Consider the following 26,846-nt stretch of genomic DNA (forward strand, 5'->3'; position numbering starts at 1 on the left):
GGGATGGAACATATAGATAGTGCACATTCTTCAGAATCCTGTCACCATAGTCTGTACTGCTAAGAATATACAGTACTTTCAATGCAGTGTGCATTTCAGTGAAGTAATTATCCTTGTTTTATGTTGACAGTCACTTACTGGGAAGAAAATAAAGGTTAAAATACAATTTTTATTCAAATGTAAATGTAAAATTAACAAATCTTTCTGAGCGCATTCTATAAAGAACGTGACACAGAGAAGGAAACATTGGTCAGTTTTGCTTGCTTAGACTTAAAATTTCAAATGGAAATTGTAGGAAGGAGGGCAAGGAATCTTTGTAGATTTGATCAGAAAATCATCTTATTTAAGTGAACTAACAGTTTACTACTAGTAATAAAAGCCTAGTAGCAGTAATAAAAGAAAATCATGCAAAAATTGCATTCTCAACATACTACAGTCTTATGTAATATACATGAGTCTACAGACTTCTTGCCATATGAAAGGAAAAGCAACAGTATAAGAAGTCATATAGAATTCTACATATGGAAAGAGAGTTCTCAGAAATATCTACTATGTTGTCACTGAACATAATATTTAATTTTTTTTAAATTCTGAAAATATGGGGGATCTATGTTGAAACACTATGACTCGTGCATTTGCACATAAATACAAAATGCTGATATTGTTGGATTGGAAAAATAAAGCAGAGCAATAAAACCTGGCCAGTAGGCCCACCAGAAGGTGCATAATTCTTGTAATGCCATCAGTTTAATAGAAGAATCTGTAGCTAATGTTTCTTTTAACTTTCCTGCACACTCCAAACCCACAATACAGTACATCTTATCTCTTCATACATTCTGAAGATTGTCTCTGATGCTTCTTGGTTCTTGTCATATGAAAAAGCACAAATTCATTACCATTTTTAGAAACATGCACAATAGAAGGGTTAGATATCACTCAATATCTTGTTTTAAATATTTGAGTAATGTTTAAATATTACTTCATTCTTGGACATCTCAATCAATTACCTTTGATATCCATTTCGATAATATGTTTACTGTAGGTACACATTAGCTCAGAAAATCTCTGCTTTATGATGTTTAAAACCTTTTGTAAAAGTGCAGACTTCTTTATGCCATTAAAGGTGCTTGTAATAACCAGGAATTGGAAAGTCTTTGGCCACATAAGACCTGTATTTTATTATTGTAAAAAACTGACTAGGACAAAATATTGCTGTAAAAAAGGTAAAGCTGAAAGACAATATACTGTATGTGCAATGAAGCAGATTCTGCAAACTGTTTTGAGATCTGGGATTTTAAAATACAGCATCCTGTTCTTGCAGTCAGATTAATAACAATTATGGCTTTTTAACTGTCACAATAAATTACAGTGAAACAGAATAAACTTCTATCAAGGATGTAAGTAATCAGATGCACACTAGAAAGAATGGTGAAAACTCTAACAGCTACAGTACAACACTGTGACCTGGGGCAATCAGCAAGCATGCTGAAGTGAGGGAGATAACATATATTAATCCTGGTAGCAGCTGTAGCTTCATTCAGATTTAATGAACCGTAAATGAATAACTACAAATTGACATCAAGCAGCATTGAAACCGCTAGCCAGCAGGTTTTTTACTGGCACATCTAGGGTTTTTGTGTGATGTCATCAAATACAAAATAAATAAGCACATGCAGACCAGTCACCAGAACATAAGAAATACTGCAAACGAGAGGAGGCTGTTCAGTCTATCTGGCACGTTTGCTAGTTACCAGCTTATTGATCTAAGGATCTCATCTAGCCATTTCCTGAAGGAGGCCAAAGTATCTGCTTCAACCTCATGGCTGGTAGTTCTACCAGCCATGAAACTACAATCTATTGTAGATTAATGTGTTCAAATATTATTTTTATTTTTTAAAATACAATTTCTTTTTAATGTTCATACCTCCTCAAGAAACAACATACAGTAACTGAATGTTAGGCCATTCTTTGTATTTGTAAAGAAACACAAATTCTACCTTTATCCAATATGATTGTTGAAGGAAAAATCGGATCAGCAATCCGCACATAGCAGGCTCAAGAGATTAATTGAACAAAAGAACCATTACATAGCAGGAAACGGAGACAGGTTTAACTAATTAAAGCCTGCAAACAAATTGAAAGAAACTGGAGACCTGGGCTGATACTTGAGGTCCAATATGTTTATGATTCTCACAGACTTAATCCGGATCAAATACTGTATATCAAATGAATAAACATAATGATTCTCACCCATTATGCAGACAGGCCTTAGTATCCGTACAGGAGTAACAACTACATAAAATATATTGTTTTCAAGAAATAACAAAGTTTAAAGTAATATAAACTATGAGCCTTTGTCAGAAAATTAATATACTGTATCAGCAGTTTACACACAACACAAATCCCATAATTCCACAAGTGTGCATAAGTACGAAAAGTTTGCAGATTCTAGAGTTGCCATATAATTATGTAACCTTTCTCCCCCTCTGTGCTAAAAATACTTATCATTTGGATTTTGAAAGACAAATGTGAAGATTTATAGTATTATAAAATTGCGGCTAAAAATTACAATTAATAATTACAATATTAGTGTAGCATTATACAGTATATACAGCAATATACAGTATGATTCATTTTAAACTGTGAACGAGCAAATGTTTGAACTTGGTATGCCATGCACAGGTGACATTGTAGTCTCTAATTCCATTTTTCCAAATTTAAGAGGGAACGTCAGACCGTTTAGTTTAGGGAATTCTGCCTGTTTTTTGTAAGTGTCATTTTAGCTTCCTAATAATTATGCATTCTATTCTCTCTGTGGGTCCTTATTGTGGTTACATGTTGTGTTGTTTTGGTTTTATTTTCTCATTTTAATGTATTCAAAATCTATCATGTAAGCACATTTAATCAATGTCTCATTTATTTATGTCACTTGTAAGAGAAATTAAAATCTTAAATGTGCCTCTCTGACAATAACTTACAGATGAATATGCAGAAACAAAGAAGCTATAGTTTTAAAATGCAATTATAGAGTTTATAATATGCAGACTCATTATATTAACACTTGTGGCTGTTTTGTGTGAAAGCTTTGTTGTGCTGTCTAGGTTGAATAATTCATTAATTTTAGGCAATAACAGCTACAAAATACCATAGAAACTGAAAGCGTTGTACTTACATTGTATTAATTTGTCAAAAAAGGAACGACGTAACTATCCCAATCGGAGAGGAAATGTCACCATTCCCAAGCGTTAACATCTGTCACTCTAATATTTGTAGTGCTTTGTCCATAAATGATCTAGTGGTTTTCCAATTAAAAAGTGGGGTTAAAATAGAAAAATTCAAGAGAGCCATATTGCAGAAGCATAGTATGGAGTTGAGCTGTACAGACTATTAAATAAAGCCTGAGGTAAAAAAACCTGGTCTCTTCCTTCAAACCAATCTCAGACTCATTGAATGATATACTGTCATACCATTGGTGAAAGAAAGTGAGCATTTTATCAAAGTGTTTTGAACACCTTTGGCATGGTACAAATGCATTGTACTTGTTCTTTTCTATTAAACTTGAGAGTCCCTATGTGTATTAGGTGTTGGGATCAGAAATGGTTTGTGCTCTTATTGAAGAAGAAAATGCAAATTTTGTAGCTAGATGCCTCATCTTTAGGATTTAAGCAATGGTGGCTGATTGAAATCACATTAGAACACAATTATTTTTTTACATTTGGCTATATCTGACTCCCTTGATTTTCTGCCTACAAAAAAGGCTCTGCTAGCCCATGAAGTGGAGTACATTATGATGGTGTTTGCACAGTCGTGGGTGTATACAGTCACAGTCCCTAAAGGGTAAAGTCCATATAATAAAATTAAAAAGTGAAGCCTGCCAGCAGCTTCCAGTGAAGTTGACATGGATAAGCAATGGCAGAGCAGGGGCTGTCTCAGAAGTGGAGATTGATGGTCTATCTTTCCTTTTTTCCCTTTGCTGCAGGGAGCCTGCTCTGGAGACACAGTTCAATCAATTAAGTGACAGCTATGCCATATGAAGGGAAGAATAGTTTATTAGGGACATAAGGAAAAAAATGAAAGAGAAGTTCTGAGAGTGTACAGGAGAATAGCATTAATATTCTAAAGATGATTAATGGATTAACATAATTTTTACACTGGGCATGCTTCGTGATACATTTACACCATTCTTATATATATATTTTAAGATTGTTTAGCACATATGATTATTTTGATTACATTAACTTGGATTTTATACCAAGACTCTCGGTATCACATATCAAATTTATAGTATGATTATTACTAAAAGTCACCATTTGTCTCCTGCTAAACCTGAGATACTCTAGCAAAAGGTAGAGCTCTAAACATTTTTTTAGATTTTACTAGCACAACATAGGAGGTTCCTTTCTTAAGGACCTAGTAGAAAAACCATGAAATCAGAAATTTACATCACTGCCCTTGATTGACATTTTATTGTATCCTGCTTAGAATCTATTTGTATGGGCAAATTAACCATGACAGGTATCTCCCATGATACATTTTGCACATTATACTCCTTAACTGTTTGTTTTGTTTTAATCAAATTTGTTTTAATATGATCCACAATTTCAATTTTTCAAGTGCTAAAAGTGTAAATCCAATATAGAAACAAAATAAAATGTAAAACCCTATCATTTAAAGTCATACTACTTTTACTAAAAATGAATGCTGATCTCTGTGCCAACATATGAACCATAATCTTTGTATTACGTCCAAACTGCTTTGTGATAATTTAATTTAGAACTGCTATTCAGACAATTTGGGGTGAAAAGTTTCATTTTGTTTCTATGGATTCCTATTTGAGAACCACTTGACTAATTGATGTGCCAAAACAATGAAAGTATTTTCATATCACTGTCATACACTGGAATCTGTCTGAAACAGCCCAGGGCAGTTTCAGACTATATAACATTTGGCATCTTGACAAATCTGCCAGATTCCCTACGAGCAGAAACCTATCCCTTTAGATCAGATTTTCTAGACCATGACACAATTTCTCTAAAAATACAGTTTAACATTAATCAAACAGAAAAATATTCTCCAGAATAATTAAGCTGCTTGTATTAGATAAAGTCTGCAGTATTCAGGAAAAAAATGAATATCTATTGACTAATCAGCAATGTTATTATTACAGCTACTTTAATTTCAGACAAGGAACAGACATATTCTGTTTCATTAAGTGACTGGGCTTGATTTTGACCATACTTGCACAAACTTATATTCAGAAGATAAATGGATTGCTCGGTACCAGAAGGACCAAAGGGCAGAGTCACTATATGTAAACATTCTGGTTTTCATTATGCTGCACATTGAATAAATGCTTCTTGGAGAACAATTCAAAGAGACGGCTCTGCACAGATTTATGATTATTTGTCCTAGGACACTGGTCGATTAATGCTCATTTAGCAAAAAAACCCAACAAAGAGCGACAATATGAATTACAGTCTTGAGTGATAGCCTCGTTCTCTCTGGTAGTATATTAAAAGGTGATTATAGTGAAAAAGATATGTGGTCGGGCAGAGTCCTCTGCAATAATATCCTATTGCTAGCAGTGTAATGCAAGTTAGTAACAGCACAGTATGATGAAACTAGAGACAAAGCAATGATAAGACAAGGATAGGCAAGAGCCTTCATTATATCTACAATATACTGTACACATACTGTACATACTGTATTCGTTTTTAGTAGAAATATCTAGCTTCTTGCTAACTCACTAGCATGTTTCATTTTCGTATTCCACCCTCCTCCCTATCTTCACCCGCACGGCTCTTCATTCCTCATTTAAGCAGGGGGTTTCCAAAGCCATTCCCTTCCGACAGCCGAGTTACCCCAAAAGCTCACTATTGAAATGGAGCCTCTCCTCCGCCTTGATTAGGGCTCGACCAAACTACTGAATCTGTATTTGTTCCAATACAAGTTGTAATATGCAATAATTTAACATTACACATATTTGCAAATGTTGCAGACTTAACGCATTTCTCTTTTGTAGTGGCTCACAGTTTTCCTTCCTTGAAAGAATTTCATTGACAACAGACTGACTTGACAAAATCCTCTATAATACATTGAGCAATGGTATTTGTTCTGTCATTAAAATTCAAGGACATGGGCCATCATATGCTCATGTGCTCTTTAATGTGCTATATTCACCATTCTGAGGAGACAAAAACTTATTTTGTTGATAAGATTTGTTTATAATATTAAAAGGGCACCTAATGGTTTGTAAATGGAATGTCAAATTGAACATGTCCTATTTGTAAGGAGTAGTAGATATTTTTAGAATTAGAGATCTAGAAAACCGAAATCAAATGTTTAGGCACATGATGGCTTTTATTTACAGATCTCTACATTTTTCTGCAGTGCCACAAGCATTTCAGATTCAATGCACGCTTATACACTGCCTTACTTTTGTGAATTTTAAACTGTGCAAAATGAATAGAACCCATTGACATATATGTTGCCATAGCAACACATAGCATGATTGCTCGTATGCAGTAGTTGTTGGAAGGTTGTTGTTGAAATTATGCGCCACGTTCTAAAAGTATACTTTCTGCAGCTTTCTACTTCTGTGCTTCGATGAGGCTTAGTAGCATGATTAAAATTATGGAGCTTATGACAGATCAAGGTCCGCGTTTGAATTTGAAATCTGTAGCAGGAAAATCTGGGTCACAATTAGAACAAAACAACCTGACCACTGAAAATGCTGACAGGAATTAAAGGCTTCATGAGCAGAATCTACTTCTAGTCAGCCTAATACTGGCTAAATAGTTACAGTATTGCAATTTTTTTTAGAAACAAATGAATTTAGTCTAATATATATATATTACCTATATCCTTGGTCACCAGTGTTGGAACCTGATATCTACAAGCATTAGGAATAAACAATCTCAGACCACCACTTGTATCTCTCTTAAAAATGCTTGCCCCCTCCATCCATTTTCGCTTTATCCAAGGTGAGATACACACTGGACGAGATGTCAGTCCTTTGTAGGGCACACACAGACACACACTCACATCAGGGCCAATTTTACGGTAGCTATTAAACCTGCAAGTATGCCTTTGGACTGTGGGAGGAAACCAGAGCACCCAGAGGAAACCCACACAAACAGGGAGAGAACATACAGTACAAGCTTCACTCAGGAAATGCTTGATATATCATTGTTATTTCTGTCCACTGTATTCCATTGCTATTTTATTACTGTTTCCTATACCTTTAGAATCTACATTTTTTAAATTCTTTTTTGATATTACCTTTTAATAAAAAGGTAGTATTGGGGCTCATCAGCATGGTATAGCCATACTTTGACCAGTAAAGTGGGTTTATATGGATCGTACTGTACATGAAACATAATCCAGGATTATAGAATTTGTGTACGTAGTTATGAATTATGGGTTGTGTGAATTTTTAATTATCTCTGACCCTTTTTCAACATTGAAAATCACAATATTCTTAATAGACTTCTAATTCTTCTTTGTGTTGTATGACGGATGTTTCATCTGTATTAGGGCCCAAAAGTGCAGTACAGGCAGAGAGACAAACAGAGAAAGGAATACAGTAGATGCTGTAGAATATCTGAACCAGAGGATGTGACTGTCATTGAAAATGTAGTTTCAGTGCAACAGCTATTATTTATTATTTATTTATTATTTATTCATTTCAAATGAACTTAAAAGAGAGGTGCCTAATATTTTTCAATAAAGGTTGTATAAAGACAAATAGCAACGTGTTTCAATATAAAAAATGCAGTTTATAGTGAATTTAAATTCAAATTAGAAAGTGGATAGTATTTTAGTATACAGTAGATAGTAAAAGTGGACAAATACATTTCATAAAAGCACATGGCACATTTGAAAACTAAATCTAGGAGAAAAAAATATGACAAATGTGTACTAAGGGAAGCTGTAAGCCTGAGTTCTCCCTGTAGAGTCACCCATAATTCCAAAGCTTTTTATCTCAAAATGATTAAAGGGATAAAGAACATTCTCCCTAAGTGATGCAATAATCCTCCCTCATCTGGCCTACATTTTAACTATTTCTGAACTTGCGTTATGCTTCTGCTTTTTATAAGAGGTCATATATTATTATTTCATAGAATATATTTTAATTGGTGATATGTACATAGACATTCATATTGTAATCCTACACTACATGTTATATTATGTTTTAAAGAGTCAAGTTCTGTACATTGCTCAACTCCATACACATTACACTCCATCACAGCATATCCAAGTTTTAAATCAGGGGCTGTACGGCGATTTCCACAATATCAGAAAATATAAAAAACCAGAAGAAAAGATAAACAAAAAATAGACGTCAGACTGCAGAGTAATGCAGACTCACTGTAATACCACAAACAACTTGAATGGGGGGATTTTAAAGCACTTAGTAACCTTTAAAGAACTCCGCACAGCTGTGTCTGGAGTGCTTTGATCTCATATGTTGTTTTATGGCTACAGTATGTCAATACCCCTACACATATTTCATATGTTGTCAAAAACTAGGTAAACGTGAATTTTCTAAAGATGTAAGGAACTGGTCACCAGTGTTTTTTAAATGTTCTTAGAACTCAGTAGGAGGCTGTAGTGGTGCATGCGGCTCATAGTATTGCAATAAGTAATATCTAAGCAATAAGACAGTTAGTAATATAAGTCAATAATACCTGTGATAAACAATTGAACTTACTGTGTGGATACATTAAAAGACAAGGTGCCGTTTTAGTGATGTTTATTGAATTAAAATGAGAAGTAATAAGAAAGTCTATTAATTTATATAACCTATCTTGCCCTTGGAAGTCTTTAGTTTGAGCATTCAGTTTTTGAATTAAAAAATTTAGTTAAAAAAATGTGTATGCATTATTTTCTTCATAGGAACGATCTGAATACTTTTCCAAAGCACTTTCCAGTAAATCTTCAGATGAACTGGAGAAATACAGGCATAAAACATGGTTTAATCTGTTTTTTTTTTAAATCAAATCATTCTAAAATGTACAGTGTGCTTTAATGTCTATTTCTCACTGTCTTACCCAGGGTAGTATGTTATTGTAAGTTTACGCAGTGTATTTGAGGCTGTTCTAAAAGTATATTGAAATAAGCCAGAACTTGATTTCATTTTTTCAAGTGTGTGGTTCATGCAGTTATTAACATACAATACAGCATAACGTTCAGTGATGTAACTGACACATTGTGCTCATACATATGATGCACATGATTAGTGCATCACATTTACTTTCAAAGGACTGCCTTTCAAAGTGAATAAATACATAATGTAAAGCTTTGTGTGACTTCATATGGCTTCAGAACATACTGCACCACATACTGCATGATGGCAAAAAAATATTTAAAAAGTAGAGAAAAACAGTAATACAGGCTGAGATAAAACTAGAGAAGTAAAGTTTAAACTACTTTAAGTATCAGGATTCAGATATATTTTTGTTCCATGACTTTTGGGGGGATATGAGCAGAGATTCATGCAGACTGACATGTTATGCTCTCTTGGTAGTCTAACTGACACTCATACCCAAGGAAACTGAACCATTTCCACAGAGCTATGGGGCCCTGCAGTTTAAATAAGTCTCCTATTGTGAAAGTAATTTTAAAGAGCTGTAGGTGAATACTTGTCATTTTCTCAGTCAGTCAAACCAACAAGGATGGCTTATCTGTGAAAGTCAGAAAGAAATGTGCAAACAGTTATTGTAAACAATAAGCAGATTTGCAACATATGCCAGAAGGAAGAACTACACCCATAATTCTGTGCAGACAAACGAAACATTAAATCAGTAGAGACAATACACTCCATGATACAGAAAATGCATTCAGGTGCAACACTTCCTCAGTAATGCAGTAACAAATAACCTGCATAATTCCTTATGCTGTTTCACAACTTTCAACTACGAGTTCCATTTTCATTTAATGAACTCTGCCTTGTATTACCTAAATCTAAAAACAAAATATTAAAGATTTCATACTAATTTGAGATAAATTACATTAAAATTATTAAGTACGAAATGTAAGTTTAATTATTTTTTATGTTTTTAAGACTTTTTGCATTCTTGGTTTCCTCATAAAAGAAACCTTCTAAGAACTTTCATCATAAACATTCAGTAAGATCAAAACATACATATATTACATGCAATATTACTAGTACAAGCAAACTATTTCAATCAATAAAACTCAGATAATAGCACTGACATTTTATTTAGCCTCTAAATGCCTCTTACAGTATAAGATTTATGTATTTGTTATTGTGTTTATTACAAAGTACATTAATAAAGGTTCAGGTCTAGTCTTTAATGTATTATCATATTATTTGGCATATGCACTGCACATTTCCATGGAAACCAGCTCCAGATTTGCAATATTTCCTGGAGTAGAGCTACAGCTCTATTTGCTTATTGTGTGATTTAAATAACCATTTAAATTCATGATGTCAGTGTTCCGAAACATTCTTAATCCCCTCCTCCACTCAGCCTTCTTAAAGTTACACCATATCCCCTTTCTCCTTCAATAACCCTTCTTTTTGAACAAAATGACATATGAATTGAAGGTCCATGAGGCCAGAGGGCAAGACTCCTACTTTTCAATACTTTTCCATGGCAGTTATGAGATCATGTCAAGGATCTTTGAAAACTGTCTTTGAAACTTTTTCAAGTTTTTTGAAGAAATTCTGAAGACTGTCAAAATAAATTAAAAATGCCATTCTGCGCAGACCATAGTTAAACGTTATTCAGTTTATTGATACAGTATATACATAACAGAAGCCTGTCAGAGCAGCTCTAAAATAACACTGTCTAAAATCAGGTCCTATACAGTATATGAACATATAAATTCCATGGATATACAGTATATTTAATCAAACGTATTCCTAGTAACAATTCTTAGTGACAGACCTAATGTTACTATTTAACAGATGTTTGGGACGAGGTCAAATTATAATCTTGCACGTCCACTTTCCTATGTATAAATACTCACTGGATGCTCCAAACTCTGCAGGCATCTATTCTTGCATCCAGTCCCTCTACCCTTCCAGTCCCTCAGTGCTGACCTTCAGCTGGCACTGTCATTTCCTTAGCCAGGCAACAAAGTATTCGGTACTTGATTCCTTTGTATTCCACGGCCTGTTTTGTCATTTTTAGAATTTGACCAGCCTGTTCAAATATACACTGCTGTCCTGAAGCTTTGCATCTACAAAGAACTTGCCTAATAAGCCAAAAACAATGCATGGTTACAAAACTCAAAGCTCCCATTTGCTGCTGTGGCAAAGACTTAAGCAAACAAAATACTCTCAGATACCAATGTTCGAAGATACAAAGTTGGGATACAAGTGTATCTCAGATACAAAGCTCGAAGAGTAAAGCACATATTTCTTAACAAAACTGTAATGAGTCTAGGAAACAAACATCAGTAACAATTAGGCGAGGAAGGAAGGACAAAAAAACTCTTTCTGCTGTGGTATGGTACTCCACAAGTCTTTTAATGTAGTTGCTACTCATCAGAACTCTGTATTTGCTCTTTATGCCCTACAGGGATTTTGGGAACATAATCAATAACATCAGGTTTCCAGCTTGCTGTTTCAATTAAGGAAAAACAAAATTTTCTCTGCTTTCACTGCCATTGAAAAGCATTTCTTTCTTGCCAGCTTTCACAGCCTCTTTTCTACTCAATTCCAGCTGCAAAAGGCAGCATGTTGCCAGTAGAAAAAAAAGGCTTTGAGTATTTTATCCACGTTATCTGCTGCCTTCAGCTATTACCTCCAGAGATTCTGTAGCTTTGCTAACATCTATAAATTCAGTCATAGCTGATCAATGTAGTATGCAAGCTGCTTTATCATTTTAATAGATATGGGAAGAGCCAGACATTACTCTAAGTTTACAAATCAGTGGTGGTTGTTGGTTGCTATCAAGATTAAAAAAAAGAAAGGGGTGTCAGTCACAATAGGCCCTTGATGGTAATATTGATGGCTTGATAAAGCACTGAGATCCTTTTACCATAAATGTGATTTAATTCCAAAGAAGCACACATTTGTTTTCCTGTTAATTAAGTTAAGATTTGTATCTATACAAGACTCTGATATGGACACAGAAAGAAGTATTGATGTACAACAAAACATAAAAAATATACTTAAAATAGGTTTAAATGATGTCTGGAAATGTCAGCTGTTAAATATATATATAAAACTTCATGGTTCTGTTGAGATAGCATGGATGCCTGCATTTATTATTCAACACAGCTAAAGTACCATGTAAGTACAGTTCATAGAGTACAATATATACAACACATGTAAAACCAGCACAGCACAAACCTTGTCAGTTTGATTTCACAATTAAAGCCAGGTAAATGGTTTACCGTGTTGTACAATACTTCTTGATTTAGTTGAACATGCCTGTTGAAAACCATTGGACTAGGTTTTTTCTATTCGTGCCTAAATACCCTGGACATTTCTTTCATACAAAACAATATATGCTGATATTTTGAAGCAATTTGTTTCATATACAGAGCTGGGGATTACAGGAGGCTCTAATAGAAGGAGGGGAATCTGTTATGCCATGGGCCAGTGGCAGCTTGCAGCATTCCCATGAGGAATCACGGTGATCCTGTGGCTCAAGGACATGGTTGGGTCACCTTTCTGTCTGTCCCTTTTCGACACTAATCAAACACCCAATCACTAAATTTACTCACTCCCTATTTATTCCATGTGCTCCTTCAGTGATCTTTCCCTGGCAGTATTGCCCTGACCACACTCCTCTTCAGATGTGCTAAGGCACCCCTTTTTGGATAGCGGATCCCAGATCTGGTCTAAGCTACAACCTAGCAGCCAACTACTGCCTCAGCCCACTGCAATCACAACAGCTTCTATGGTCTGCTAGAAGACTGCAGCCAGTCCCCCCACCAGCCTGTTGCAATCACTTCAGCTTCATCAGTCTGCAACGGCTTCTATAGCCTCACCGCTCCACTACAAGCTGGCAGCAAGTAATTGTACCCGCCTGTTGCGATTTTACAGCTTCACTAGCTCTGCCATGACTTCTGTGGCCTCACCAGTCCTCTACAAGAGAGCAGCCAGTCCTGCTGCCATGACCACAGCCACTTCACTCTGCTACAAACCAGCATCCAGTCAGAACATCAGCCTCCTGTAGTTGTTTACGACGTTACCAGCCTGCTGTGGTTTCTGCCATCTCACCAGCTCTGCTGCGACTGCTACAGTTTCACCGGCTCGTTATATAGACCATCTCTGCTGCCACTTCACAACCACTCCAGTCTGCTAGAAGTCAGCATCGAGCCACCGCATCAGCCTGCTGTGGTCTTAGCAGCTCTACCAGCCTGCAGCGGGTTCCGAATTTCCTCTGCTGCTACAATCTGGCATCGCTTTACCTGAATCCTTTTCTTCCCTGGAAACCCGGTCCCGATCCTTAGTGGGCACGCTGCTCGGCCCAGTACATGGAGCACCTTCTGGAGTCTGTGCTGATGAGTGCAATTGCCTTGGTCCCTGCTCCTGAGAGCCCGGCTTCTGATAGACTGATATACTGCCCTGACCACAAGTGCCCTGTCCTGTCCAGCTCTAGATGCAGGCTCTCCAGTCCTCACACCAGCCTGCCACCGCTTGCACTGTCTCTCCATCGTTGCTGCAACTTCTACAGCCACTTCAGTCCACTGCAAGCTGGCAGCTCCCCATCAGCCCACAGCGATAACAGCTGTCAACCTTTGCTGTGACTTCAACAGATACCCCTGTCTGCTACAAGCCAGTCCCCAGTTCTGCACTGCTCAGTCCAGTCCGGGATGTTTGGACCGGTCTCTGAAGTATAGACCCCCTTGAGTCGACCGCCTCTACGATCCATGTTTTGCTTGCCCGGCTCCAGATGCTGATCCCTTCAACAACGTCAATCTACTCCTAGTGAGCAGCCCATCTCTGATTTGACTGTTGCCATCACTACCAGTTCTCAGCCAGTCTCAGCTATGGCTTCAACTACCACTCATCCCTGCACTCTTGCCATTCTCTGGATAGTTTAGACTCCTCCACCTTCAGGCTTCATCAAAAACCACCCAAACCATTCGATCCCTAACACGTGGATTCTGACCTGATCACCAACACTGTTGTGTCTTGAGCACAGCCGAGTCATAACAGAATCATGTTAACTTGTGTCAGTCACAAACAGGCAAACATTTAAACATTTATTGCCTCGATTAATCACTTGCAGGTGCTAAGCTATAAATTGTCCACCTCAATGAGGGGTGTTAGTGACAGAGCAAAAAAACGATTAAGACATTTCGATTATGTGACAAAACTGAACAATAAAAAGATAAATATATTTTTATTGCTGATATTAAAATGCTCCCACTCTCTTTTGTCATTTGTAAACTGCAAAGCAAGTTATATAATTTATACTGACAATCATATATCTCAACATTCCAAAAAAAACTACTTAAGCAAAACATGGACTGCATATCAAATTTGTCAATCCTGTGTCTTCAGCTCAATTTAAATTCTAAAACTATTTTCAGTTTTATTTGGGAAATGAATCCTGGGATTTTTACAGAGACTCAAACAGACTGAGCTATTACCCATACAGTAAATGGCCACAAATATTCTCATTTTATTCTCAATATTTCAAAGGATATTGCAAAGAGCTGTTTTCAATTCAGACCGTTAACATTAAAGGAAAAGCAAATTTAAAATTGCTCAGTTTCTTGTGTAAAAAACATTTCAATCGATTTAAAATTGACTTAGTTATTGGTCTCAAACAAGAATGTTTAGAACTCCAGCGAAGGAAAACAGTTTAATTACACTTTCAAAATAGAACATTTTAATCCCACAATTGTTTTTAGAACATATTGCCAAGCAGCATGGATTTAAAGAATGTGAAAGAGATTGCTGCTCATTTTGCCAGGGATACAATGAGGAATAAACAGCTTACTAGTTTGTTGGTTCCATTTTATAAAGTTTTTAATTTTCATGTTTTGTAATCACCAGGTTTGCAGCTTGGATGTCAGAATACTACAAGATCACACGCCACATTTAATAACTTGCTTGAGACACAAAATAGGAAAGTTCTTTAATTTTTGAATGGCTACCCTGTGCCTCCTTTTGGACCTATCTGAAATAATATTTACTGGATAGCAGACCCAGGATGCTATGAGCAAACCGTAAAAAAGATAGATTTGTTCTTCTGCTTTATTTCTGTCCTTGTTAAGATGAAAGATGGTAGTGTTGTGGAATAGCACATTTTCCATTCGCTTTTCAGTAGCTCTTTATTAGCAGCTGTCTGTACTCCTTGCAAAATAAGGGTAAAAAATAGCCCTGTCCAGGACAGCCCTATAATTTATTCTGATACTTCAACTTCTCTTTTAAAGCCTTATGGGCAGCAGCTGCTCTCCAATTTAGTATTAGCAGCACGAAGATTAAAATATAATAGTAACAAGATCAATGGCATACAGTGTCAGAGCTTTGTATTTTTATGGCTCCAGTTTGGCATGCCATGATTACAATGTACTTGAGCTAATGAAGTCAAGGAAAATGTGTGAAGGACAGAATAACAACACAGAAAAGAACTCTATAACCATATTACCATTCAACTCTAAAGTACTAATCATTTCATCATATTCTTCTTTCTACAAATTGTTACTAATATATGGTATTTTCCCTCTACAAAAAAAGAGGTTTCTAAATCAGTGGCATATTATTATTTTTCGCAGAGGTGCCTAGCAAGTCCTAGAGATCATGATTCTGTGGCAAGCTATGGATAACCTACTGTAGTTAATTGAAGTCCACAGCCTTTGCACAAACAGTAGTCCATTTGTATGTCACCAACTGGGAAATCCAGGTCAGAGGAGGCTAGTAACATGGCCAGGACTCAAACTGGCAAAGTGAAAATTACATTTCTTAATAAAGGAAATACATTTACCAGAATGAAAAAACAGATGAAAATAAGTAATTTTTTTATACTTAAAGATTAAGAAATGGAAAAAAGTGTATACTCAGTTCCAGCAATGAAGTAGTTGGGCATCATGAAATTTTAAAAAGCATAAGCTTTATGTTTTAAATAATGTACTACATACCTATACATCTATTTTCTAACCACGTCTTCCAATTCAGGGTCACGGGGGAACCAGAGCCTATCCCAGAAAGCAATGGGTACAAGGCAGGGTACATCCTAGATGGGATGCCAGTCAATTTCAGGGCAGAAACACAGATGCACACACTCACACCAGTTTTCCCAGAAGCCCATTAATCTACTAGTACGTTCTTGATGTCTGGGAGGAAACTGGAGCACCCAGAGGAAACCCACACAAACAAGGGTGGAACATGCAAATTTCATGCAGATAGCACCCCAGATCTGGAATTGAACCCAGGGCCCCAGTACTTCTAGGAAGCAATGCTAACCACTGTGCCACTATGCCGCCCCTACAACCCATTGTTGGCTAAACAAGAAGTAAAGAAAATAACAGAAACAGGACAACATCAGATGGGTGTGCTTTATATATAGTACTATTCCTTAAAATTTATTCTTAAACAGGAAACAAAATTTTACTTCACCCTAGCTGATTTTTGGACATTAGAAACACAAATTGGACATTATCTGCAGGCTCTTTTCCATCTTATGTATGGTCATGTTCTGTAAGAAAAATGCTACTAATTTAAAAGATGAGCAACATAATCAGGAAACCTATAAAATGAGTAACAGCCTGCATTTAAAAAAAAATGATTTTAAAAAATGATCTAATCTGGGAATTTACTAATACTAATATTAATCATAAAGATGATGATGATGACGACCATGATGATGATGAATGACAGCTATTGCTATTATTACATCTAAATAATAAAGTACATAAATAAACATCTTAATATTACATTTGGTGGTATTACCATTATTTTTATACTGTATATTGTTATCATCCTTGCATTGTGTAGTATGTACAGTATAGGTTGAAGAAAATCTACAAAAAAGGTACCTGTGTTGTACCCCTGGGATCTGCAGAGGCTTAATGTACTGAAGTGGCTGGTCAACCATTCAGTCACTATGATGAAAAAATGTATGTCTTCTCTCGCTTGGGACGATGGACAATGATGATGATGATGGTGATGACAGAAGAGAGAGGACATGGATGAGCTACCTCCTTGCAGAATTTCATGGGTGAAGACACTAAAGTGGAATAAGAGTATTTTTTAAGATCAAGATATGTTATCTGCTCAATATAACTAACAAATGGCAAATGTCTGATTAATTCCATTCTTCCACTGCACTACTGTAGTTGCCCTCTGTGGGCACTGTGGCCACTGGTATTACCCTGGAGAAAGTCTTACAGAATCTTGAATTTAAAGCTTCTTCACATACTGTATTGTACCATCATCTGTCACTGTTCTGGTGTCAAAACCACACCCCGTAACAAATCAAGTCCTAGATCAATCTTTGTCAAAGCATCTCAGTAAACCTGTTACTTCAACTCCTCATAGAAATGCTGTTGCAAGAGATGCAATTTAATCTGTCCTGCAGCCACAGGATTTCTACATTATGCATTGTATGAGGCAAGGTGTTAACCATGTAATATACTGTCAATGTTGTGTATGGTTCTTGGACAACGGTTTTTAAATAAAAACATTGGTATCTCCTTTTTGCTACTAACATAACTGCAATTGTGAAAAAAAAATTGTGTAAAAATGTAGCTTGTAGTTGTAGCCTATTGGTTTCTTTTCATTTCTATGTCCCTGTACGAAGAGAAACTTCAACACAAGTCTCACGAGGCCGCCTTATCTTGTAAGTAAACACAAAGAGGGAAAAATGGAAAAAAAAACAAAGACTAACATTATTCTGATATCAGGATGCATGCATTTAATTTACTCTTAGCTTTCTAGAGGGAGCCCACTTTGAGGCAACCTAAGCCTGAAATGTAGCCTGAATACTAAGTATGAGCAAATATAAGTAGTATGTTGACAGAAGGAGATGGGAACCATAGTGTTTCTTTCAGAGCCCACAGGAGTCAGAAAAGCTGTTGTTTCCTGCTATAATTGTGTGACCAGGATTTTGTGTTTTTTATACATTAGTGCTATGACTGGCTCATTAACACTTATTCTAAGAAACTTTTAAATGTTTACACTGTTCTTTCTGAAATAGAAGGTCACACATCAAGTCTAAAAACCACCTAGGATTTTCATTTCAATTCCACATTCTTTTGCTTTAATGATAGATTTATTTTTATCGAGAATTACATAATTGGACAAGGTGGCTTTCGAACTGCAGCTCAGAAGAAAAGGCCCAAAGCAAGAAGCAAGAAATTGTATTTTTTGCAGCCGGAGTTCTGTAACCCTCCCACAAAAACAAGGAGTGGAGTGCATTCTATACTAAAATCACATACTGTATCGTCTGGGTGTGTGAAACACATTAACATGACCTTTGTGATTACAAAAAATGCAAAGCATTTGCTTCAAGAACTGAAAAGCAATGAAAAAATAAGCAGTTTGTGTACTGACCTTCCAACAAGCAGGAACTCCCCCACTAGGTTCTGTCTCCTCATGGCCATGAGAATTCCCCTGACTGTCATCCCCTCACAGAAACAGGCCACGACTCGGGCCTTGGGCAGGTGGCTTCTCAGCTTCAGCAGCAGCTTGTCAAAGTTGTGCTCCCCAGCATTGCTATAGATCTTGTAGGAGTGAGCAATGCAGATCCCTTCTTTGGCAGCCATGTCCTTAAAAGCCCCCATTCCACTCTCCCCATAGTTGCCTGCAAAGGCACATACAGTGAATTAGAAATACTGCACTGTTTTTATCCTGTCTAGTAAGAAAATTGTATAATAAGAGCTTTTATTGTGATATTTTAAAACATCATTAACTAATTTGAACTTTAAAAGTAGACTCTAACAGACAAGATGTGAATGAGAATGCTTGCAAAAGAAAAACAGAATACATTTTATGTACACTTGATTTGAGACACTGCAAATGTGATACACCTGAAGTTCTTGACGGAACAAGAAACATTTCTGATCGTCGGAGACTGAATGAGGAATTGTATCAGAAAAGAAAAGCAATTGGTAACCACAGCAGGTGATCAATCCTCATTCAAATTAGTTTTCATAGATTGCAAAATGTAATTTCTTTAGAAAAGTAATATTTCACGAAAAAAGACTACATCACTCTGTAGTTCTTTTAGACTATGCACTGTAATTTCTGCACTCCTCACAATATTTATTGGAGCCTTCCAGATAAACTTGTAAAACTAAATCAACTTTCAGCTATGACTTACTAACATATTTACTTGAATAGACTTTGGTTTTAATAAATATTCTTACTGAAAAAATATAGTAACAAGAGTGTTGGAGCCAACAGCATGTATTGTGTCTTAATGCCCTAGTACTGTACAGCATATATGCAATTAACAATCTTATTTATGATTTTTTATTCCGTTACATCTATTTCTAACTGATGTTGAACAGAAGTACAGTAGGAACAGTGGGTAAGACTTGCTAGAATTCTGTATTAAAAGACTGTTACTCATCTAATCTCCTAGATTATCACTCTATTCCATGATGCTTCTTTTTTACAATACCCTGAACAACAATAAAATAGTACCCTGGTTTATTTCAAAAGGGTCCCTCATGTCATACACTTCAATTTGAAATAGGATTAGGACAGGATTAATAAAAAGTCCCCCTGGCTAAACAGATGTTTAAGGTTTCATGAAAACTAGATTTTTTATCTTTGGTACATTCACATATATGTAGAGATTTAGATTTAGATGTTTACTAATACCTTTACCATTAGAGATGATTTGATGTAATGTATGTGTTGTGTAATTTTTAATTTTTGCTGTTATTCCTTTGGATTTCAGAACCGAAATGCCATTTATGTAAGTGTAAAATTTCCAGCTACAAATTTTGTCACCTCCGGTAAGTAGATGAAGGTGATTTTTTATATTCCTGCCAATTTGCTAATATTTTTCCCATTAAAACAAGGTAGTTTAAAAATATAGTTTTACCATATTTAACTTGCACATCAAAGAAACATTATTCCAAGAGACTGAATGAATATTTATTTTCTTCTTTAAAAAATAGTTACTAATCTTTATGTAACTAATTTGGAGTGTTTTGATAAGCAAATTCAGTTAATCACTGATAAATATATACATGAGATACTGTAGCATCAATGACACAGTAAGACATAAACGTCTTTAATATATCATGTTAAAACTGTGAGAACTGAAAAAAAGTCAAGATTAAAGCAAGACTCCAATCAATATTCATCAAGAAATACCTTCCTGTGGTTATCATTAACCTCTAAAAATAAAGAGTAAGATAACAGCCCATCTTTGAGAGGCTTGTTTTCTCTATAAAAATGTGACAATTATTGTTTTTTTTTTGCTATTCTTTGATGTGATGTTCCCTGGTAACAAGCTTGAAAGGACTGACAAAATATGCAGCAGGTCAGCTCTAATTACAGTGTTCTCCGGTTATTAAATTAAAACAATGTTTGCTGAAACACTGACAAGGTGGTTCGCGTTATTGGTTATTAACAGGGAACAGTATTTCAGAGTAGATTTTTGAGGTGGTAAACAAATGGTTTCCATCAGACTAGAAATGTGCAAATTCAGTTTTTAATATAAAATATTTAATCATAATTAACATACAGTATGCATAGGTTTACATCACAAATACACCTATTATACGCCATATAAATTCCCCCATTTTCAGGGAATTAATTAATTGCAGCTGAAGATGAAAGCAAACACTTTGGTTAAGTCCAACAACCTTGCTAAGAAAATGGCAAGAATTTTTCAAGCAATATTGGTTCAGCTTTCCTCAACTTAAGCCACAAGTTATATAAAGTAGCAGTCATTTTAGACCAGAAATATGTGGCTTCTGTTATTTAAGTCGAACCATCAATATGGTGATAAAACAATTTCTCTGATTTTCACAGAGCTGGTGCCTAAGACTACAGATGGTGTGAAGCATTCAGTGAAATATTAGATCTTCAAATGCACTAATAAAACCTGAAGAGGAGAAACACACGGCTCAGCACTGCTCTTGATGTGGCAGAATGGCCCCTCATTATTACAAAGTGCACTTAATTCTCTTCAAATCTACCAGACACCCACACGTTGCTGTCACAAATACAAAAGGTGAAGCTCTCCCATACATACCATCCCTGTAACCCTACAAAGGTGCTTTCTCACAGCATAGAACATCAGCATCCCCATTACTCAATATTACTGTCACATTTTAAATAATATCATTATGTGTGGGGTACAATTAATTTAAAAATCAATATTGTATTACTAGCTATTTTTGGAGGCTTTGACTACAGTGGTATTAAGGTATTCATTTTGATTAACTGCGCTTCTCCCTATTTAACAAAAAATCTGTACCTAGGAAGTCTGTTGGAAACAGTCAGCAGGATCTTGTCTTAGAAACATCAAGTGTCTTGGACTCAGAGAGAAACAGAACTTGAGCCTTTGACTGCATTTGTCCATATTCCATTCTACACAATGGCCTTCTATTAATGTTGTAAGAATAGTTCACATATTGTTACAGGCTGCGGTAGGTGACAATGGAATCTACAATGAATGAATGGAATCTAGCTACAGTAGTATCAATGTTTCCTCTTCCTAGAGCATCAAACCAGGGGATGTTTATTTAGTTGTACTGGGTGTAAGACACATGATCTGCAGATTTTAGAAAACTTGGATTTCCTGAGTGAAAAATCCCTTGGTTAAAGACCGCCTCTTCTGCTTTGTGGGTGCATTTTTGAAAAGGGAGCTACAGTAGGGTACCCATTTATTTTGTGGCATCCGGATTTGTAGAGAGAGAATTCTAACCACAGGCTATATCATATTCAGTTTAGAAGGCAGCTTTACCTTTGTAACCTGTGTGTTGTATGTCTATGTTGTGTTAAGTGAGGCGTGTATTGCCATTGTTATTGTTAATAAATATTTGTGCCTGAATTATTACTCTTTTCACCAAAGCTGTGCCAGAGAACGAAGAACTCTTATGCCTCTAACTATAACAGCTTGGGTATATTATTGGTAATATTCTTACAAGATGATTATTGATGATTATTTTATTCATTGGCAAAGCTGTGCTATCAATTCATATTGTTCACCATTTTTGTAAATTCCCATTTGTAACAATATTTAGAGTATTTCTTGAAGTGATCATCTCAACTTCATTTTATGGTGATATTTATAAATGAAAAGATCCTCAGGCAATTTTAACACTGAATATCTTGATCACTCCTACAAATTATTAATCATTGATATGACATTAAGGAAACTGCTCTTTTTTAGCAGTAAATATTTTTCTACTTCTCTTTAAACTCCAAAACAGAACTAAAAAGGTCTCAAAATATTTTTTCCCTCATCCCCTCATCTCCTCTTTCAATCAGCAGTTCTATTGCAAACTCCTCCCTAAAACTGCAAAAGAGACTCCAAGAACTTGATTCAGGACATAAAAAAACAGTAAAAATTAAAATTTAACTCACAAAAATTAATACCATCTTTCAACTACAGTATAGAAACACCAGCCAAGCAAATGCATACAGTTCTAATGCAAAATGAAAGCATAAATTAATTGAATTCAGTTGGGTGACACGGTGGAACATTGGCATTTCTGGGTCCTTCAATTCCTGATTTGGGGTGCTATCTGCGTGGAGTTGCGTGGAGTTTGTGCATTCTCTCTATGTTCACATGGATTTCGTCTGGGTGATCCGGTTTTGTCCCACAAAGACATACTGGTAGGTTAACTGGCTTCTGAGAAAATTGACCCTTGTATGGATGTGTGCATGTCTGTGTCTGTATAATGGACTGGTGGCCTATCCAGGGTTTACCTGCCTTGTGCTCCCTGCCTGCCAGGATGGACTCCAGCTCCCCTGCAACCCTGAACTGGATAAAGCTGTTAGAAGATTGATAGATTAATTTAATTCAATAGTCTAGTGATGGGGCTATAAGGAGAATTGACAAAATACTCAAAATGCTAGTCAAGTCCTGACAGTCCCAGGAGCAGACGGCATCCTGGCATATAGAGCTTGCACAAAGGACTATATGGGGGTTAAATATGTTTTCTCTGCAGAATATTAAATTGGATTCATTAATGATTAGGGCTTCTGGAAGCACAAATTATATTAATATCCCTGAAGATTTCAAGATTGCAAAATCTGGACTTCTTCCAAACAGTAATAGCTTTTAGGAGTTAGGAGTTTATGGGAAGCCTTCAGGAGGTGAACATAAATTGTATGACCAATTTTTTCAGCCGACCTAAAGTTGATGAAGAAGTTCCACTGTTACAAGTGTTACAATGAGCAATGTGTGAAGACAAAAAAGAATAAAGCAACAGGTTAATTAAGCAATATTTGCAAATCTAAATGTAATTATCTATGGAAATATCAATCCCCTTATCTATCCATTGTGATAATGAAAAGGGCCATACCAGCCATTTTAACAGGAAAAAGAAGTTCAAGTAGGTAGCTGTGTCGGCATGCGTAGGCTACAAAGGAACAGGAAAAGCTTAATTCCATGCTGTCCACACCTGAAGAAGGCTGCACAGTCAAAACGATGTGTCTCTTGCCTTTTCCTTTCAGCATGGAATAAGCCTTTACCTGTTCCATTTTACTTGGGAATGAATAGATATACAGTACTGCTCTACTATCAAGGGCATTGCTCATAAGAATATTCTATTTATGAACTGTGCTATGCATACTGTATATGTTAGCGTTACAGTATGTAGACTAACTACAATCTCCACAAAGATGTATTCATTTGTCATATGTATATAAATTGCATTTCAGAAAGAAATTAAGCGAACTTTTTCTTGAAATCTCAGCCACCTGACCAGTTTCAGGAAGCCAATTGGTCAGGTAACTCTTTAAAAAACAGGAAATGGAAGCTTCTGGAAGAACTAAGAAGTTAGTCTGGGGGAGTCGCTGCTGGAGAGGGTCTGGAGGCAAAACCTCTGTGTGCATCACTCTCCAGGAGAGAAGGACTGACCAAGAAACTTGTGAGTCTTAAAGGTTGTGTGAAGAGCCTTGGAGCAAGAGACTCTAGTGTTGAAAGTATAGAAGAGTCTGAGAGACTGTTTGTTTGATGGCAAGTAAGCAGTGTAGGTACTGTACCTAGCCATCATAGTAGGAACCTGCAAGAAGTTTAGGCAGGAGCTCAAAGAAGAGCTTACTGTAGGTTTTGTGTTTTATGCTCATTGGGTTTTGTGTTTTGTTCCCTGCACTCCAAATAAACTTCACTTGGGTGTTTTAAAAACTTATACAGTATCTGCATTTTGTGGTGTGTTTGTTGGTCCAGACCCACCTACTGTATATTCTATGATCCTGGTACATCACAAATGAGAGTTGTTTTCAAGGAGATTAATTCTTGTGTAGAGCAACAAAAGAACTTATGATAACTTTTTTTGCACTTTGGAGAAACTAACAAAGAAAAGCATTTAAGATAATACACTAAACCTCTTAGCGCAATGAGGTATACTTTTAGTTCAATAAATAAACCTTGGTTTGTAATAACATGAAAGCTTTCTACATGGAACAGAATTCACCCAAGCACAAGGGCGTTTCTCTTTTCATTTATTTTACCAATGTTTGGACCATTTTCCTTTAGAATGCATTTGTTAAGCTATTGAGAACAGTTCTAAAATACCAGTAAAGACATATCATGGTTCTCCAGTTTCTAGAAGAACAAAAGCACAAAATATTTCTGGTATTTTTTTATTTTTTCAAAAATTAAATGAACTTTGTTGTAGTGGCAAAGATATGCCCTATAATAAAACAAATACCTCTGAGCTTATAAATTCCAGCTTCAATGTACATTAGTATTCAAGAATAGTTTGACTTCTATTTTCAGTGCTACTTGCACAAGGGTGAAATGTTGCACAGCTGAAGAAGGCTGTGTCTACAAAGCTAGAGCAGGCAGGACTGGCACAACTCAAAAATGGAAAGAGTTCTCATTTGTCATTTTGTGCAAGTTCTGTTCAAGTACATTTGAGATTTTATTTTCTGTCTAACATAACTGTGACAAAACAAAACATCTATTAAACAGTTATACTGTTCTTTGACATTACCTTAAAATCCATTTAGATACTTTTTACTTAATTTTAAAATTATGTAATGAAAGAGAAATTATATGTAAATTACTCTCTTTCCTAAGGTATATTTAAAGTAGGTTTTATTTTTATTAATTCAGTAACTTGCAGATACAGTATGATTTGCTCTTTAAAGACAAGTCTTTACTACAAATTGAAGACCACAATGATCTAATGAAAAAAATCTGGCATTACTAAAGTGTTTAGACAGTTCATATTGGCTTCAGATTTTACAAGCTTTAACACAAACTCTGAAAACCTGTATCTGGCTGTGATGATTTTTAATGCAGATTATTAGTGACAGATAAGAGCATTTTCTTTCCAAAGAATGCTCCTGTACTGACACAAGTGTTCTCCTTAATTACAGCAAATACATAAGTAGGCATTCAGTTTCATCATTTATGCAGGGTACAGTAATTCAACTGGTGGTGTTACAATATAAAAAGAGAACTGAAACTACCTGTGATACAACACAACCACATTTACCAGAAGTACCTTTCTTTCCTTTGTATAGACAGCTATGAAATGAGGCTAACAAAGTCTCAGAAATCTGGTGTTTAAATAGTTTTCCTATATATTGAGACATGGAAATCCCATGCCTTCTACATGCACAACTGTGAAAAAGATTGATTTATGTACAGTGCATGTTAATGAAATGTTTTATGTTAGGATTGTTCCTTATGATCTATACAATTATCTGCACAATATCCTAATTTAAATCGAATATATATATATATGCAGTACTGTATATGTTTGTCAATTAAAAACGCATTAAAGAATAATCTAAATTTCTGCAATTAACACAGAGTTCCAGAAAATCTGACGGACCACAAGAAACATTTTAGGCCCAAACTGCTCATGGTCTGGAAAGCCACTAAACTAAAACTGACAAAGTGAAATACCCTAAAATTACATATTACTATACTACAATAATATGTCACACGTAACCTGGATTAAGAAGGTGCAGGCATTGTTCTGTATCATGCTCTTTACATTAATGAGTTCATGCTCACTAAAACAGTATGTATGGCCTCTGTTAAATTCAGACTAATACCCCTGGAAATCACAATGGATTAATGTTTAAAAACAGGTGAAAAGTCAACATTCAGTGAACAGAATGGCCACAAAATTCTGGTGTTAAAATTAAACCCCCAACATTGTGTATGAGGCCATGCTTACCAGCTATGTGCAAATTCCTCTAATTAGGCTCACAGTGTGATCTGCACATGACAGATGGTATCTTCAGCCCTCTCTTCCCTAAGAGGACACTTCTCTGGAATTGCATTAAAGGAAATCTTGTGCCAATCTGCTCTCTATCACTTTGACAGAACTGATCATCAAAATTAAAATGTCAGAAACCAAATGCATTTTCAAGAAAGCCCAGTACTTAGAAACTTCAATGGAGTGAGCAGTATTAATTGCAGCAGAGTCAGTTTGGTGGAAAGATTTGAAAACAACAATGGTGTGATTACATGGGTGGCCATTTAACAGTTCCAATCCAAAGTCATATGAAATACTTCACAATGCTATATTACTAACCATGGCAACAGCATCATGCTGCAAATGGCAAACCATCAATGACAGTATAAGGGTAAAGATAAAATGATGTTAATGGTAATGGATAACAGCATGACCATAAAGCAATCCCTTCTACAATTTTGTTCTCCTATTACTAATCATTATGTGAAATCTCTGTTCTTACAAGAGCAAAGGGAATGAGAAAATTGGCATCTTATTATAAACATTATTTGTAAATA

At 35.8% G+C, this 26,846-nt stretch overlaps 1 protein-coding gene across 2 annotated transcripts in view; it reads right to left on the reverse strand.

Annotated features, from left to right (window-relative positions):
• The window catches only part of grm5b (glutamate receptor, metabotropic 5b), an 89,562-nt gene that overhangs the window by 44,832 nt on the left and 17,884 nt on the right, over window positions 1–26,846 (reverse strand). For both annotated transcript variants that reach the window (XM_088639222.1, XM_088639223.1), the window contains exon 3: window positions 18,491–18,740. In XM_088639222.1, the coding sequence (XP_088495348.1) occupies window positions 18,491–18,740 (250 nt within the window). The remainder of the gene's footprint in view (window positions 1–18,490; window positions 18,741–26,846) is intronic.

Source organism: Lepisosteus platostomus, chromosome 7, assembly GCF_059453375.1.
Source record: "Lepisosteus platostomus isolate fLepPlt1 chromosome 7, fLepPlt1.hap1, whole genome shotgun sequence".
Taxonomy (NCBI): Eukaryota; Metazoa; Chordata; class Actinopteri; order Semionotiformes; family Lepisosteidae; genus Lepisosteus; species Lepisosteus platostomus.